The sequence below is a fragment of the Apostichopus japonicus genome, chromosome 10 (assembly GCF_037975245.1).
Source record: "Apostichopus japonicus isolate 1M-3 chromosome 10, ASM3797524v1, whole genome shotgun sequence".
NCBI classification, from domain to species: Eukaryota; Metazoa; Echinodermata; class Holothuroidea; order Aspidochirotida; family Stichopodidae; genus Apostichopus; species Apostichopus japonicus.
Window position 1 is genome coordinate 208,759 of NC_092570.1, and position 14,106 is coordinate 222,864.

At 39.9% G+C, this 14,106-nt stretch overlaps 2 protein-coding genes across 5 annotated transcripts in view; one reads left to right on the forward strand and one right to left on the reverse strand.

Annotated features, from left to right (window-relative positions):
• LOC139975292 (transcription initiation factor TFIID subunit 6-like) overlaps nt 1–2,498 on the forward strand; it is an 18,415-nt gene extending 15,917 nt beyond the window's left edge. For both annotated transcript variants that reach the window (XM_071983094.1, XM_071983093.1), the window contains exons 13-14: nt 424–639; nt 779–2,498. In XM_071983094.1, coding sequence (XP_071839195.1) covers nt 424–639; nt 779–1,039 — 477 coding nt within the window. In that variant the 3' untranslated portion in view covers nt 1,040–2,498. The remainder of the gene's footprint in view (nt 1–423; nt 640–778) is intronic.
• Nucleotides 2,499–2,844: 346 nt separating this feature from the next.
• LOC139975291 (angiomotin-like) overlaps nt 2,845–14,106 on the reverse strand; it is a 33,830-nt gene continuing 22,568 nt past the window's right edge. For all 3 annotated transcript variants that reach the window (XM_071983089.1, XM_071983090.1, XM_071983092.1), the window contains 5 exons: nt 13,309–13,428; nt 10,396–10,559; nt 9,591–10,039; nt 8,055–8,137; nt 2,845–7,566 (listed from right to left, as the gene is read on the reverse strand). In XM_071983089.1, the coding sequence (XP_071839190.1) occupies nt 7,534–7,566; nt 8,055–8,137; nt 9,591–10,039; nt 10,396–10,559; nt 13,309–13,428 (849 nt within the window). In that variant the 3' untranslated portion in view covers nt 2,845–7,533. The remainder of the gene's footprint in view (nt 7,567–8,054; nt 8,138–9,590; nt 10,040–10,395; nt 10,560–13,308; nt 13,429–14,106) is intronic.

Genomic DNA, 14,106 nt, shown 5'->3' on the forward strand with positions numbered 1-14,106 from the left:
GGTTGTAGATGAAATTAGTATGGACAGATATCATAAAATTAGAAGTTTGTCATTAGCGAGATGTGAAAAGGGACATATTTATGACAAGCTAGAGTTAGTTCCATAATAGTTGTGGCTGATAAAAAAATCACAGGCTGCATAAGTATTTCAAATTAATAACTGATATGTGTAATGGGCCTTACTTATGACTGACATGGCTACTAATTACAAATATATATTTGTGACAGATACAAGTAGAGGCTGATCACAGACACACCCACCTGGAGATAAGTGCAAAGGATATTACTGTATCCTCACAAGTACTTATGCAAGGTGCCTATTGAGCTCAATATTCACATTTATGTTTTACTTCAGGAACAGTTACCCGAGCATTATCCAAAATAAGATATAAATGCATCTCTTTGATTTCTGATTACTTTACAGCCCAGGCAGTCTCCACTTGGTTCTGGGCCAAGAACCCCAACCTCTGGTTTATCAATGTCAAGGTCTCCTGGCTTTCCTCTGATGGGAGACATCAAAGGGCCAATCCCTAGGTCCATATCAGTCCCAGGGGGACCTTTGACCCCTACGGGGAAACAGTCCAAGTTCTCCCCAATGTCGTCGAGCATGGCACAGAAGTCAAAGTCCAGTGGGTCCTCAGTAAGTATTAGAGACAATATCTTCCTCAAGTTAACATTACTGTCTCTGACAGATGCCATTTGTCTTCTGAACCCACTGCCTCCACCCCTTTGCTAACCTGTAACAAGAAAGAAAATGACATTTATTCTTTATTATCCAGGTTCTAATTGGTGGGATCAGTTCCAAACCAGGATCTGGCAAAGGTGGCTCCTCCTCCTCTTTGTCACCCAGCGGGCTCAGTAAAAGTGCTGCATTTACCTTCACCGGGTCCATGAGAGATGAATCTGGTCTTTCACAGAGTATGTCATCAGCTGAGGGAAGGAGACGATCTGGTGAGGAAGGGGGTAACAATGGTGCTAGCATGCTGATGTCCCTGGCCCATGCAGCTACCATGCAAGCACCCTATAAAACAAAGGAATGAGTCATTGATGTTATAAAACAAAGGAATGTGCCAGAGGGTGGTATCAACAACTCAGTTGACAGTGTGGATTGATCAAATGTGGTGATGATGTTAGCAAACACTGTTAAAAGGAATATAGTGGAAACTGAATGACCAAAAGTAGCCAATGGGACATTCACAGGATGCACTATAAGGATTGATGTGGGTGTGTCAACTATCTCACCCTATGTGACCCTCAGTTACCATGGGAAACAGAACTATTGAGACATTCACAGGATCCACTATAGGGATTGATGTGGGTGTGTCAACTATCTCACCCTATGTGACCCTCAGTTACCATGGGAAACAGAACTATTGGGACATTCACAGGATCCACTATAGGGATTGACGTGGGTGTGTCAACTATCTCACCCTATGTGACCCTCAGTTACCATGGGAAACAGAACTATTGGGACATTCACAGGATCCACTATAGGGATTGACGTGGGTGTGTCAACTATCTCACCCTATGTGACCCTCAGTTACCATGGGAAACAGAACTATTGGGACATTCACAGGATCCACTATAGGGATTGATGGGGATGTGTCAACTATCTCACCCTATGTGACCCTCAGTTACCATGGGAAACAGAACTATTGGGACATTCACAGGATCCACTATAGGGATTGATGGGGGTGTGTCAACAATCTCACCCTATGTGACCCTCAGTTACCATGGGAAACAGAACTATTGGGACATTCACAGGATCCACTATAGGGATTGACGTGGGTGTGTCAACTATCTCACCCTATGTGACCCTCAGTTACCATGGGAAACAGAACTATTGGGACATTCACAGGATCCACTATAGGGATTGATGGGGATGTGTCAACTATCTCACCCTATGTGACCCTCAGTTACCATGGGAAACAGAACTATTGGGACATTCACAGGATCCACTATAGGGATTGACGTGGGTGTGTCAACTATCTCACCCTATGTGACCCTCAGTTACCATGGGAAACAGAACTATTGGGACATTCACAGGATCCACTATAGGGATTGATGGGGGTGTGTCAACAATCTCACCCTACGTGACCCTCAGTTACCATGGGAAACAGAACTATTGGGACATTCACAGGATCCACTATAGGGATTGATGGGGGTGTGTCAACTATCTCACCCTATGTGACCGTCAGTTACCATGGGAAACAGAACTATTGTGTTCTATGGCTATTCAAGGTTTTTAGCAAAGAGAATGTCTCAAGACACCACCTTGAAAGTCCTACAAACTAAGAAATATAAGAGCCAACCTTTGATAGTGAGACCATTGATTAAATCACCATTAAAAGGATGGATTAGTCCTGCAGCATCCTCTGATAACACTTTTATTTTCTTGTTATCCATGCATTTGCAGAGCATAATATTTGAAGTGTACCAATGTGAACTTGTTTGTAAAATAAGTATTGAAAACTTTTATAGCACTAATTAACCTTCTATTATGATTATAAATGCTAAAAGCAAAGCTGCATGTGATTGGTATCACCTAACCAAAGCATTGATTGCTGTATGTTCCAATATAAAATACCACTATATTGTATGGACAAGACTCAAGCTTCAATAGCAAACATGTAATTTCACATTATTGGAGGGGATCTATATTAATGCTCACATGCTCCACAGCTTACTGTGGCAAATGTAACCTTCTTACAAGGTCTAACAGCATTCCTCCATGAAGACATTCAAAGTCGCTATTTGAAGTGCAAGTTTAGCAGGTGAGTGGCTACAGTGATGGCATGACCATGTACCTTTAGTTCTTTGTTAAAGAAAATATATGAAAGAAAACATCTAAACAAATGTACAGTAAACTTCTGTTGAATTTGTCTCTTTGTAAGCAATTCTTATTTCTTCAATCAAGAGTCCTGTTCCGAGTCACACACTATGCAAATGATACAAACTTTGACATATTAAGTCACTCTTTACTAGTTGTTCATTTCTGACATAAGCCAAAAGTTTACAAACAAATTATGTACATTAATAACAATCATTCTTCAGAGTAAACAACTTGTTTGTGCTAACATATGTACTTCTAAGAAAATGTTAGGAAATCACTTGCAGTTTACTTCCTCACAATCATACAAATATTTGAAATAATATTCATGAATACATATATCACTTGAATACATAATTAATAATAAGTGGCTGTGAGGCTTCAGTTAATGCTACCATTACCCTCCCTAACCCCCATAGAATACACACACAGCATCATGAAATATATATTTTTACCTAAGGCCTTAGACACATCCATGAAAGTATGAATAGGGAGCCTTTATTACCCGTCTTCACTCTTCCCTATACCCCCCCCCACACCCCCCCAAGCCATTCCAACCCTCCTGTTTTCTGGTGCTGCACCAACGGCCAAAATTTGGACCCTGATTCTTATGCACATTACAGCTAAGTTAATAGGCTGCTGAAGTGTGTGATTTTCAAAATGTAGCAGAAGTTCCAGAGCAAAAATAAGTATTAGATGGGTTAACCTCTGATTGACCTTTGACCAAGAGAGACATGAAACTGCAACCACTGCTGCTTTAATCCTTAAACCTTTCCAAGTGTAAAGGAATTTGAGATGTTCAACATGCTTTATATTCAGTCCCACTGGGATTAAAATGTGACTATTATTCATCACAGACCAAACATGTAGGTTTGGTACAGATTTTATTTCAACTGTAGAAATGCTTCAGAAATGCAATGCAAACAACTTAAAGGTCATCAGTATTGCCGCATATTATGCTAGAAATCCATGTTATGGTCACTGAAGCTCAGATTGCAACACACATTTGACTGGGATCCTCATGCAATCTGTCTGAGACATTTAAATGCTAATTGATTCCTCCTGTCTGAAAGTAATGTGGAAGATCAGAGCCTCCCAGCAATAATTAGCAGCAAAGATTTGGGCAAATACTAGTGACCATTAAAAGAAATTATCTGCTTTCATCAGCATGTCAAATAATTCAGCTACTTGAGATTATGCCATCATTGACCGCTATTGCATACCTGCCAACCCTCTAGGCTTGACCATGAGACTAATGGTTGGATGAATAGTCTCACAGCTATCACATACTTGCCAACCCTCTAGGCTTGACCATGAGACTAATGGTTGGATGAATAGTCTCACAGCTATCACATACCTGCCAACCCTCTAGGCTTGACCATGAGACTAATGGTGGGATGAATAGTCTCACAGCTATCACATACCTGCCAACCCTCTAGGCTTGACCATGAGACTAATGGTTGGATGAATAGTCTCACAGCTATCACATACCTGCCACCCTCTAGACTTGACCATGAGACTAATGGTTGGATGAATAGTCTCACAGCTATCACATACCTGCCAACCCTCTAGGCTTGACCATGAGACTAATGGTGGGATGAATAGTCTCACAGCTATCGCATACCTGCCACCCTCTAGGCTTGACCATGAGACTAATGGTTGGATGAATAGTCTCACAGCTATCACATACCTGCCAACCCTCTAGGCTTGACCATGAGACTAATGGTTGGATGAATAGTCTCACAGCTATCACATACCTGCCCACCCTCTAGGCTTGACCATGAGACTAATGGTTGGATGAATAGTCTCACAGCTATCACATACCTGCCAACCCTCTAGGCTTGACCATGAGACTAATGGTGGGATGAATAGTCTCACAGCTATCGCATACCTGCCACCCTCTAGGCTTGACCATGAGACTAATGGTTGGATGAATAGTCTCACAGCTATCACATACCTGCCAACCCTCTTAGGCTTGACCATGAGACTAATGGTTGGATGAATAGTCTCACAGCTATCGCATACCTGCAACCCTCTAGGCTTGACCATGAGACTAATGGTTGGATGAATAGTCTCACAGCTATCGCATACCTGCCAACCCTCTAGGCTTGACCATGAGACTAATGGTTGGATGAATAGTCTCACAGCTATCACATACCTGCCACCCTCTAGGCTTGACCATGAGACTAATGGTTGGATGAATAGTCTCACAGCTTTCACATACCTGCCAACCCTCTAGGCTTGACCATGAGACTAATGGTTGGATGAATAGTCTCACAGCTATCACATACCTGCCAACCCTCTTAGGCTTGACCATGAGACTAATGCTTGGATGAATAGTCTCACAGCTATCGCATACCTGCCACCCTCTAGGCTTGACCATGAGACTAATGGTTGGATGAATAGTCTCACACAGGATCTCACATGCAATTGGTAGAGCACGGTCAAGCAAATTTACATGGAGTTGTGGATATGTTGGTATAATAAATGATAAAACAATGAGTTCCATTTTGGAAAAGTTTCTAGATTTAAGTGACCAGAATTTTTAATTTGGAAATCTTAAGTTCACACCATTGTCAGGTTGGCAGTTCTGCTGTCAATCAAAGCAAACACTTTGACCTTAACTTCTGCAAAAACAGAATATTCTTAGTAATTCACCATTTCTCCTTTATTTGATGTTTTGCCCATTCTATTAATCTTTTAAAGATATCATGCATTAAATAATTGAAGCTTATAATCTGTTCAAATATAAGTTTGCTCCACCCATAGTAAACAGGGAAAAAATATGCAAAGAAAAGTACTGCAGTACTACTACCTCTTAAAACACTGGCAAGGTTAAAAGGTCAAATATCCTATGTATATAAAAAATAATTGTGGCAACTAAGTTTTGAGGTCTGTTCATATACTAACTTATCTTGCATTACTGTGTGATATTTACAAATGAATACAAAATGCTAAAGGTTTGGCATGACAAATTCTTTCCATCATACTATCAAATTCTTACTTACATTATCCAATTAAATAGAAACAAGAAACACCCATTCAATGAAACCGTTACCCTCATAGACAGATAGACCGACAATATACAACATAATGCTAACATGAATCTTGTGAACTGGATAAGATGGAGTATGTCAATGGGTTGTTTGCTATCAAGATCAGTTTCCACCCTTACCACCATAACCTTTCTATATTTGCACTTTCACCAAATAAGTCTTTGTATCTCTTAGCAAAGCTGTAAATGTACAAATTGATATATAAATGCAAAATGGATGTAAATGAGGGAGAAAGAACTGTAATATAATGATTTAACATTCTAGCTGAAAAATGTATATGACACATCAAGTAATATTTCCTTTTTATACGAAGCCACAAATTCACATATTTTTCTACGATTTTGGGCATTAATTTGCCAAAGATATCAAGTTTGCAATTTCTTTCATAACATAATATAGATGATAAACTCCAAGCTATGTACTGCTATTAAGCCAATGTACCAATTGGAGAGAATGGGTAGTTACGATTTACATTAACAATGTATCCTACTGTGTATCGCAAAGCAACTATCAGGGTAACAGACTCATAGCCTGTTGGTCTGTTTCTAAAGAAAACAAATAAATAAACATGAAACAAAAGTGTTACATGTACTTCTTTGTGAAACCTTGGGATAGGTTTTGTATATAAATCATGTATATGTATTACTTGATTGAAAAGCAAGAGGGTAACAATGTCTCTTATATAGAGACACTTGGCACTGTCCCCTCTTTGTGACCTTAAAAATACCATTTCAGATTAAGAGGCTTCACATCCCTCTACCAAGGAACTCATTCATAATGTATTTGTTCAGGCTCATGCATTCCTTTTAAGTAAATGAGTCTATTTCAGTAAATATAGCATTATCTTTTGACATTCTGTAGCTGATAAGTGATGTGTATGGATATCTGTTAAATGCAGGGTAACATGTCTAAAGTAAATCTCCTTCATAACCTCAATATTCCATCCTCTTGCCCAACCTGCTCACCCTCCCTGCACTGCTATTCCCTCCCTTCATACTACTCACAGCGATTCCCTCACCGCGCTCTCCTCAATGCCCTTCCTTCATTGCCTTCAATCACTGCCCTCCCCACCCTCACTCCCCTGCCCTCCCCACCCTCACTCCCCTGCCCTCCTCTACACTCACTCACTCCCCTGCCCTCCCCTACCCTCACTCCCCTACCCTGACTGCCCTCCCCTTGTCACCCTCCCCTCATCACCCACTTCTCCACCATTGCTCTTCCCTGCCCCCCCCCCCCTTTACCTTGTCAACCATATTCTCACCAAGCACTGTAAATGTACATATAATGCCTTTAAGTAAACATGTCAAAACTATGTAATGTACAGATTTGAAAATTTTACATATTGCAACATCAGTTGAATTTTCCATCACCATGGTGACCAAAAGTACAAAACAGTTGACTCTCAAAGAGATATCTAACATGTCTTAAATTTGCTTGGTACTCCGAGTCGAAAATTGCAAGCACTGTTTCTTACAACAATTTCATTCAAGCAAAACTTTGCTTTTAACCATCCTCTTGAAAGAGATCCTCTGCAAAAAGCAAATTAATTTTCAAACAAGAAACCTTAATTTGCTAACTTCTTTTCTTTCCAAATGGTAATAATACTGGCAAGGTGTACTGACAGAAAACTGAGTTTCTCCCAAAGTCATTAAGACATCCACATCTTTCCCAATATTTTGTCCTGTTGAAAAGAGAAAAAGTGGTGCTTTTATATAACTAGAAAGACCAGAACAAACCTAAAGAACATACACAGATGATGAAACGGAACAATGCAATAATATTATAATAATGCAATCATATAACTGAAGTAAAATAAGCCCAAAATTATCTTGGTCACACAACAATTCAGGTATTTGACCTAACTATAGACACAAACCTACCACACTTATAAAAAGTATGATTCTCTTTAAAATAAAATCACATTTGGGAGAGGATAGTAGGGGGGTACCATAAAAACTGCAATTGCAAACCAATTTTCAAAAAATGATGCAAGAGTTCTGTTACCTAAATGCAGCAACAGTGTTAGGAAGAAAAAGAAAGTAAGGATAAAATGGGAAAAAGAGAAGCACAAATAGGAATGTAGGAACAAAAACATACAAGCTTTGCTTAATGTAGCGTGGTCTTGTCAGAGATGACAGGCAATGCCAAGACTCAACTGTTAGAGCTTACCCTTTCTTCAATTTCCTGGTCTAACTGCCTCAGTTTCTCATCCAGGGCTGTTCTCTCCTTGGACAAATCAGATTCGCTTCCACCTGGAGAGGCAGAGGAGACCAGAATGATATTTATTTTGCCAGATGAGGGAGATTGATACCATTTATCCTACTAACAGAATGACCTCCAAAAAATGCATTGGGGTTTCTGCACTTCATGAGGTGGATCTACACACATGCAGTTTACTTAACATTTCCATGAGGAATAATTGTGCTTACAAGGCTTTTAGACTGGTGTGATCTCAAATGCTGTTTGACCTACTTATGAAGCAAAATTCTTTTAAGGGTGATCTGCATGCAACACAGAAAGTTCATTCAATCTTTACTTTGAAGTTTTGGATTTAAAAAGTTTGGGACTTTGATAGCTGCTGACTTCACATGACATTTGACCTCCACAATATATGCACCAAGTTTCTTACATTTACTAAGACAGATCTAGTACATACAAGGTCACAAGTTCAAGCAGGCTTTGTTTTTGGACTGTTTGTGTTACCATATCTCTACCACTGTTGGCCCTAAACGACTTTGGCCTAAAACAAAAAGATTCTTTTACTCACTAAGACGGATCTCTAGACATATCATGCAGCTGAATCAAATTTGAATACTGGAGTTGTGACTTTGACCTCAGATGACCATAACCTCTACATAACACAAAAGGTTTCTTGCACTCACTAAGGTTATCTTTTACCTCCACAGCCAAAAAACACACGGTTCTAGCACTCAAAAAGATGAATCCACATACTATGAACTACATACAAGACTTTAACCTATGTTGACCTTTGACCTCCACATAAGTAATAGGTGTATTGCATTAAGGTGTATCTATATATCATATCAAGTAGGAAGTCAATCCAAGCTTGGCTTTGGCTCTTTGACTTCCACCAATATCACTAGGGCTCTGAAACATACCAAGGAGATTTATTGCGTTTACGATGTTATCAGACTTTGACCTCTTTTGACGTTCGACCTCCACCAAATTCAATGGGCTTCTTGTACTCATCAAGTTGGATATATGTACCAATATGAAGCTCAACTATGATATCCTTCTTGAGTTATGGTGTTTACAATGAGTGTCACATACACACAAACATGCACTTACACATGACTGCATGGACTACTGTTGCCTTCCGGAATCAAAAATCAAAAATACTTTTCAAAAACAATTGTAAATAGTTTCCCTCAAACTACAAGATTGTGAAAAGAAATGTACACATAGACATCTTTAACCCCAAACTTGGGACAGAAAATGCTAAACACGGAACAGTTGATCAGCAAATTATTACAGTTTTAGTGGAAGAGAAGAGGGGAGGGGAGAACTTACTAGGATTTGTGTGTATGCGGATATGCTTGGAGGTTGAACATTGTAATATCAGTGTAGTAATGAAACCAAATTAGAAAAATAAATTCCAGAATTTTCAAGGATTGAATACATCCCAAGGTTTAAAGAAGTTTTGAACTTTCTCTTTTGTAAATTTCTTGATTGTATTAAACTCACTTGCACCCAGTGAGACTCCTGATGTTGTTACAGATGAGGGGTAGGAAGATACCCCTGATTCCACCAAGCCTGGTATTCTTTCTTGTGAACCCGTCGGGGCAGCAGTGTGGCGGGCAAGGATAAGGTTCTGTTGTGAGCCAACAGGAGATAGTGACATCAAGCTTAAATTTTGCATAGAGACCACCGGTGACCTTGAAATGTTTTGATTAGATGAGTGAGGTGACCTCTGAGTTATATTGTGAAGAGAAGTGACACTATTACCAGGAGAAGTCCTGTTGTTGAGGGAATCGGAAGAGTTTCTCCTAATATTTTGGACAGAAGAATTTGGGGAAATGGACGTGGGTCTAGATGACGTGGATGAGAGTGATGAATCTCGTTCTTGAATTTGCTGGCGTAAGATTTGGATGAGCACTTCTTTCTGGTCAAGTTGAGCTTTGAGTTTGTTTAAACTGATGGACAAAGGAAAAAGACTTTGACTGCCTCAGGATACTATTAAAGCAGCTGAAGCAAAACCAGTGATAACAGAATGACATGTAATGTGCTGCAAAAACATTGCCATTCCACCTTACATTTCTACAGCAATAAATAAAAGACTGCCTTAAATTGTTCACAACATTTTAATGCAGGAAATATTTTTAACATGACACAGGTCTGAAACCAGTACCCTCAGGATAAGAAGTTCTGTGAGCCTTTAACTGATCTATCCTGAGCTAAATTACGGCAACTTCCTACAATTCCTTCTTTTGAATATAGTGTGGATGTAAACCAGACATATATATGATCAAGGAACCTTTAAATTTCTTACTTGGCATCCATGTCAGTCATTCTGTGTGGATTTGAATGGTCATTAGACAGGTTTGAACGGTCACTGCTACCTTCAGCGGTTTCTCTGATGTGGAGGTCAGGAGAAACTCTTGGAATTTCTAAAGACTGGCGAAGAGTACATTCTTCTAAGTACTTTTGCTCCCACTGTGATGAAAACAGAAACAACAGTGAGTAAAGTTGATGTCTCTAGTTCCATTCACCCCCCTTCAACACCCTCTCCTCCCAAAAGTAGCTCAACAGACCCACAATTACTATATGCTATATTTTGATTTCCAAACTCTATATACACCTAAAGGTATTCAAGAGAGGAACACTTTATGTTCAATCTCTTTTACGATGAATTCTTCTGCATGACAGGAAAACTTACAATTAACCCATTACGCATATGTTACCTTGCTAACTTCAGCCTCCAGTCTTAATATGGTTGAATATTTTCCATTACATATACGTCACCATGCTAACTTCAGCCTCCAGTCTTAATATGGTTGAATATTTTCCATTACGCATACGTTACCTTGCTAACTTCAGCCTCCAGTCTTAACATGGTTGAATCTTTTCCATTATGCATACGTTACCTTGCTAACTTCAGCCTCCAGTCTTAACATGGTTGCATCTTTTCCATTACGCATACGTTACCTTGTTAACTTCAGCCTCCAGTCTTAACATGGTTGCATCTTTTCCATTACGCATACGTTACCTTGTTAACTTCAGCCTCCAGTCTTAACATGGTTGCATCTTTTCCATTACGCATACGTTACCTTGTTAACTTCAGCCTCCAGTCTCAACATGGTTGCATCTTTTCCATTACGCATACGTTACCTTGTTAACTTCAGCCTCCAGTCTCAACATGGTTGCATCTTTTCCATTACGCATACGTTACCTTGCTAACTTCAGCCTCCAGTCTCAACATGGTTGCATCTTTTCCATTACGCATACGTTACCTTGCTAACTTCAGCCTCCAGTCTTAACATGGTTGCATCTTTTCCATTACGCATACGTTACCTTGTTAACTTCAGCCTCCAGTCTTAACATGGTTGCATCTTTTCCATTACGCATACGTTACCTTGTTAACTTCAGCCTCCAGTCTTAACATGGTTGCATCTTTTCCATTACGCATACGTTACCTTGTTAACTTCAGCCTCCAGTCTTAACATGGTTGCATCTTTTCCATTACGCATACGTTACCTTGCTAACTTCAGCCTCCAGTCTTAACATGGTTGCATCTTTTCCATTACGCATACGTTACCTTGCTAACTTCAGCCTCCAGTCTTAACATGGTTGCATCTTTTCCATTACGCATACGTTACCTTGCTAACTTCAGCCTCCAGTCTTAACATGGTTGCATCTTTTCCATTACGCATACGTTACCTTGCTAACTTCAGCCTCCAGTCTTAACATGGTTGCATCTTTTCCATTACGCATACGTTACCTTGCTAACTTCAGCCTCCAGTCTTAACATGGTTGCATCTTTTCCATTACGCATACGTTACCTTGCTAACTTCAGCCTCCAGTCTCAACATGGTTGCATCTTTTCCATTACGCATACGTTACCTTGCTAACTTCAGCCTCCAGTCTCAACATGGTTGCATCTTTTCCATTACGCATACGTTACCTTGCTAACTTCAGCCTCCAGTCTCAACATGGTTGCATCTTTTCCATTACGCATACGTTACCTTGCTAACTTCAGCCTCCAGTCTCAACATGGTTGCATCTTTTCCATTACGCATACGTTACCTTGCTAACTTCAGCCTCCAGTCTCAACATGGTTGCATCTTTTCCATTACGCATACGTTACCTTGCTAACTTCAGCCTCCAGTCTCAACATGGTTGCATCTTTTCCATTACGCATACGTTACCTTGCTAACTTCAGCCTCCAGTCTCAACATGGTTGCATCTTTTCCATTACGCATACGTTACCTTGCTAACTTCAGCCTCCAGTCTCAACATGGTTGCATCTTTTCCATTACGCATACGTTACCTTGCTAACTTCAGCCTCCAGTCTCAACATGGTTGCATCTTTTCCATTACGCATACGTTACCTTGTTAACTTCAGCCTCCAGTCTCAACATGGTTGCATCTTTTCCATTACATATACGTTACCTTGCTAACTTCAGCCTCCAGTCTCAACATGGTTGCATCTTTTCCATTACATATACGTTACCTTGCTAACTTCAGCCTCCAGTCTCAACATGGTTGCATCTTTTCCATTACATATACGTTACCTTGCTAACTTCAGCCTCCAGTCTCAACATGGTTGCATCTTTTCCATTACATATACGTTACCTTGCTAACTTCAGCCTCCAGTCTCAACATGGTTGCATCTTTTCCATTACGCATACGTTACCTTGCTAACTTCAGCCTCCAGTCTCAACATGGTTGCATCTTTTCCATTACATATACGTTACCTTGCTAACTTCAGCCTCCAGTCTCAACATGGTTGCATCTTTTCCATTACATATACGTTACCTTGCTAACTTCAGCCTCCAGTCTCAACATGGTTGCATCTTTTCCATTACATATACGTTACCTTGCTAACTTCAGCCTCCAGTCTCAACATGGTTGCATCTTTTCCATTACATATACGTTACCTTGCTAACTTCAGCCTCCAGTCTCAACATGGTTGCATCTTTTCCATTACATATACGTTACCTTGCTAACTTCAGCCTCCAGTCTCAACATGGTTGCATCTTTTCCATTACGCATACGTTACCATGCTAACTTCAGCCTCCAGTCTTAACATGGTTGCATCTTTTCCATTACGCATACGTTACCTTGCTAACTTCAGCCTCCAGTCTTAACATGGTTGCATCTTTTCCATTACGCATACGTTACCTTGCTAACTTCAGCCTCCAGTCTTAACATGGTTGCATCTTTTCCATTACATATACAATACCTTGCTAACTTCAGCCTCCAGTCTCAATATGGTTGCATCCTTTTCTCGAATAAGATCAGCTAAAGACGTACTTTCATTATCTTCGAGTCCTGACACCCCTTCGTCAGGAGGAGTGTTCCTCTAAAGATAGACGAGAGAATGAAACCGTTTAGTGGTTTCGATGCCTTAATCTATTCATAGTCTGGTAGGTCATACATGTTAATATTCCTGAACTTGTGCAAAGCAAAATATATTGGCTAATGTGACAAAATATAAATGGAGGTACCACCAATTGGTTATCATGACAGTTTAGTGACATAGTATAACAAGAGCCCAATGGGCAATATGGTTCCTTGCTTAAAGAAAAATAAAATTTGTTGTATATATGTCAGTCATTACATTCGTTAATTAAACGCTAACACCAGTAACAACAAGTGTATTCCAAGTATGGATACATTCTGATTTAAAAGTTTTGGAGTTATTTCAAAATTACAGATTGGCCTCTCCCCAAGGAAATTGGGGCCAATAAAAGTTGTGCCTACATGGTCCCAAAATATTTGGCACAAACAAACTGGCTCTAAAATGTATATGCCCTCCCCCCAAATGGTCCCACAAATTTGATATCCCAAATGCATTTGAGGTGGCAATAAAATTTGAGCCTGTCTGGCCCAAAGATGCATCAGGAATTGTTTTGGGGCCCAGATGGTCCAGAAAATGTGGGCCTAATTGTTGTGGCAAAGAACAGGTACATGGCCATACCAAGTAAATCATTAATAATCATGAGGCTGGAACCAAAACCAATAGCATACATCTACACAT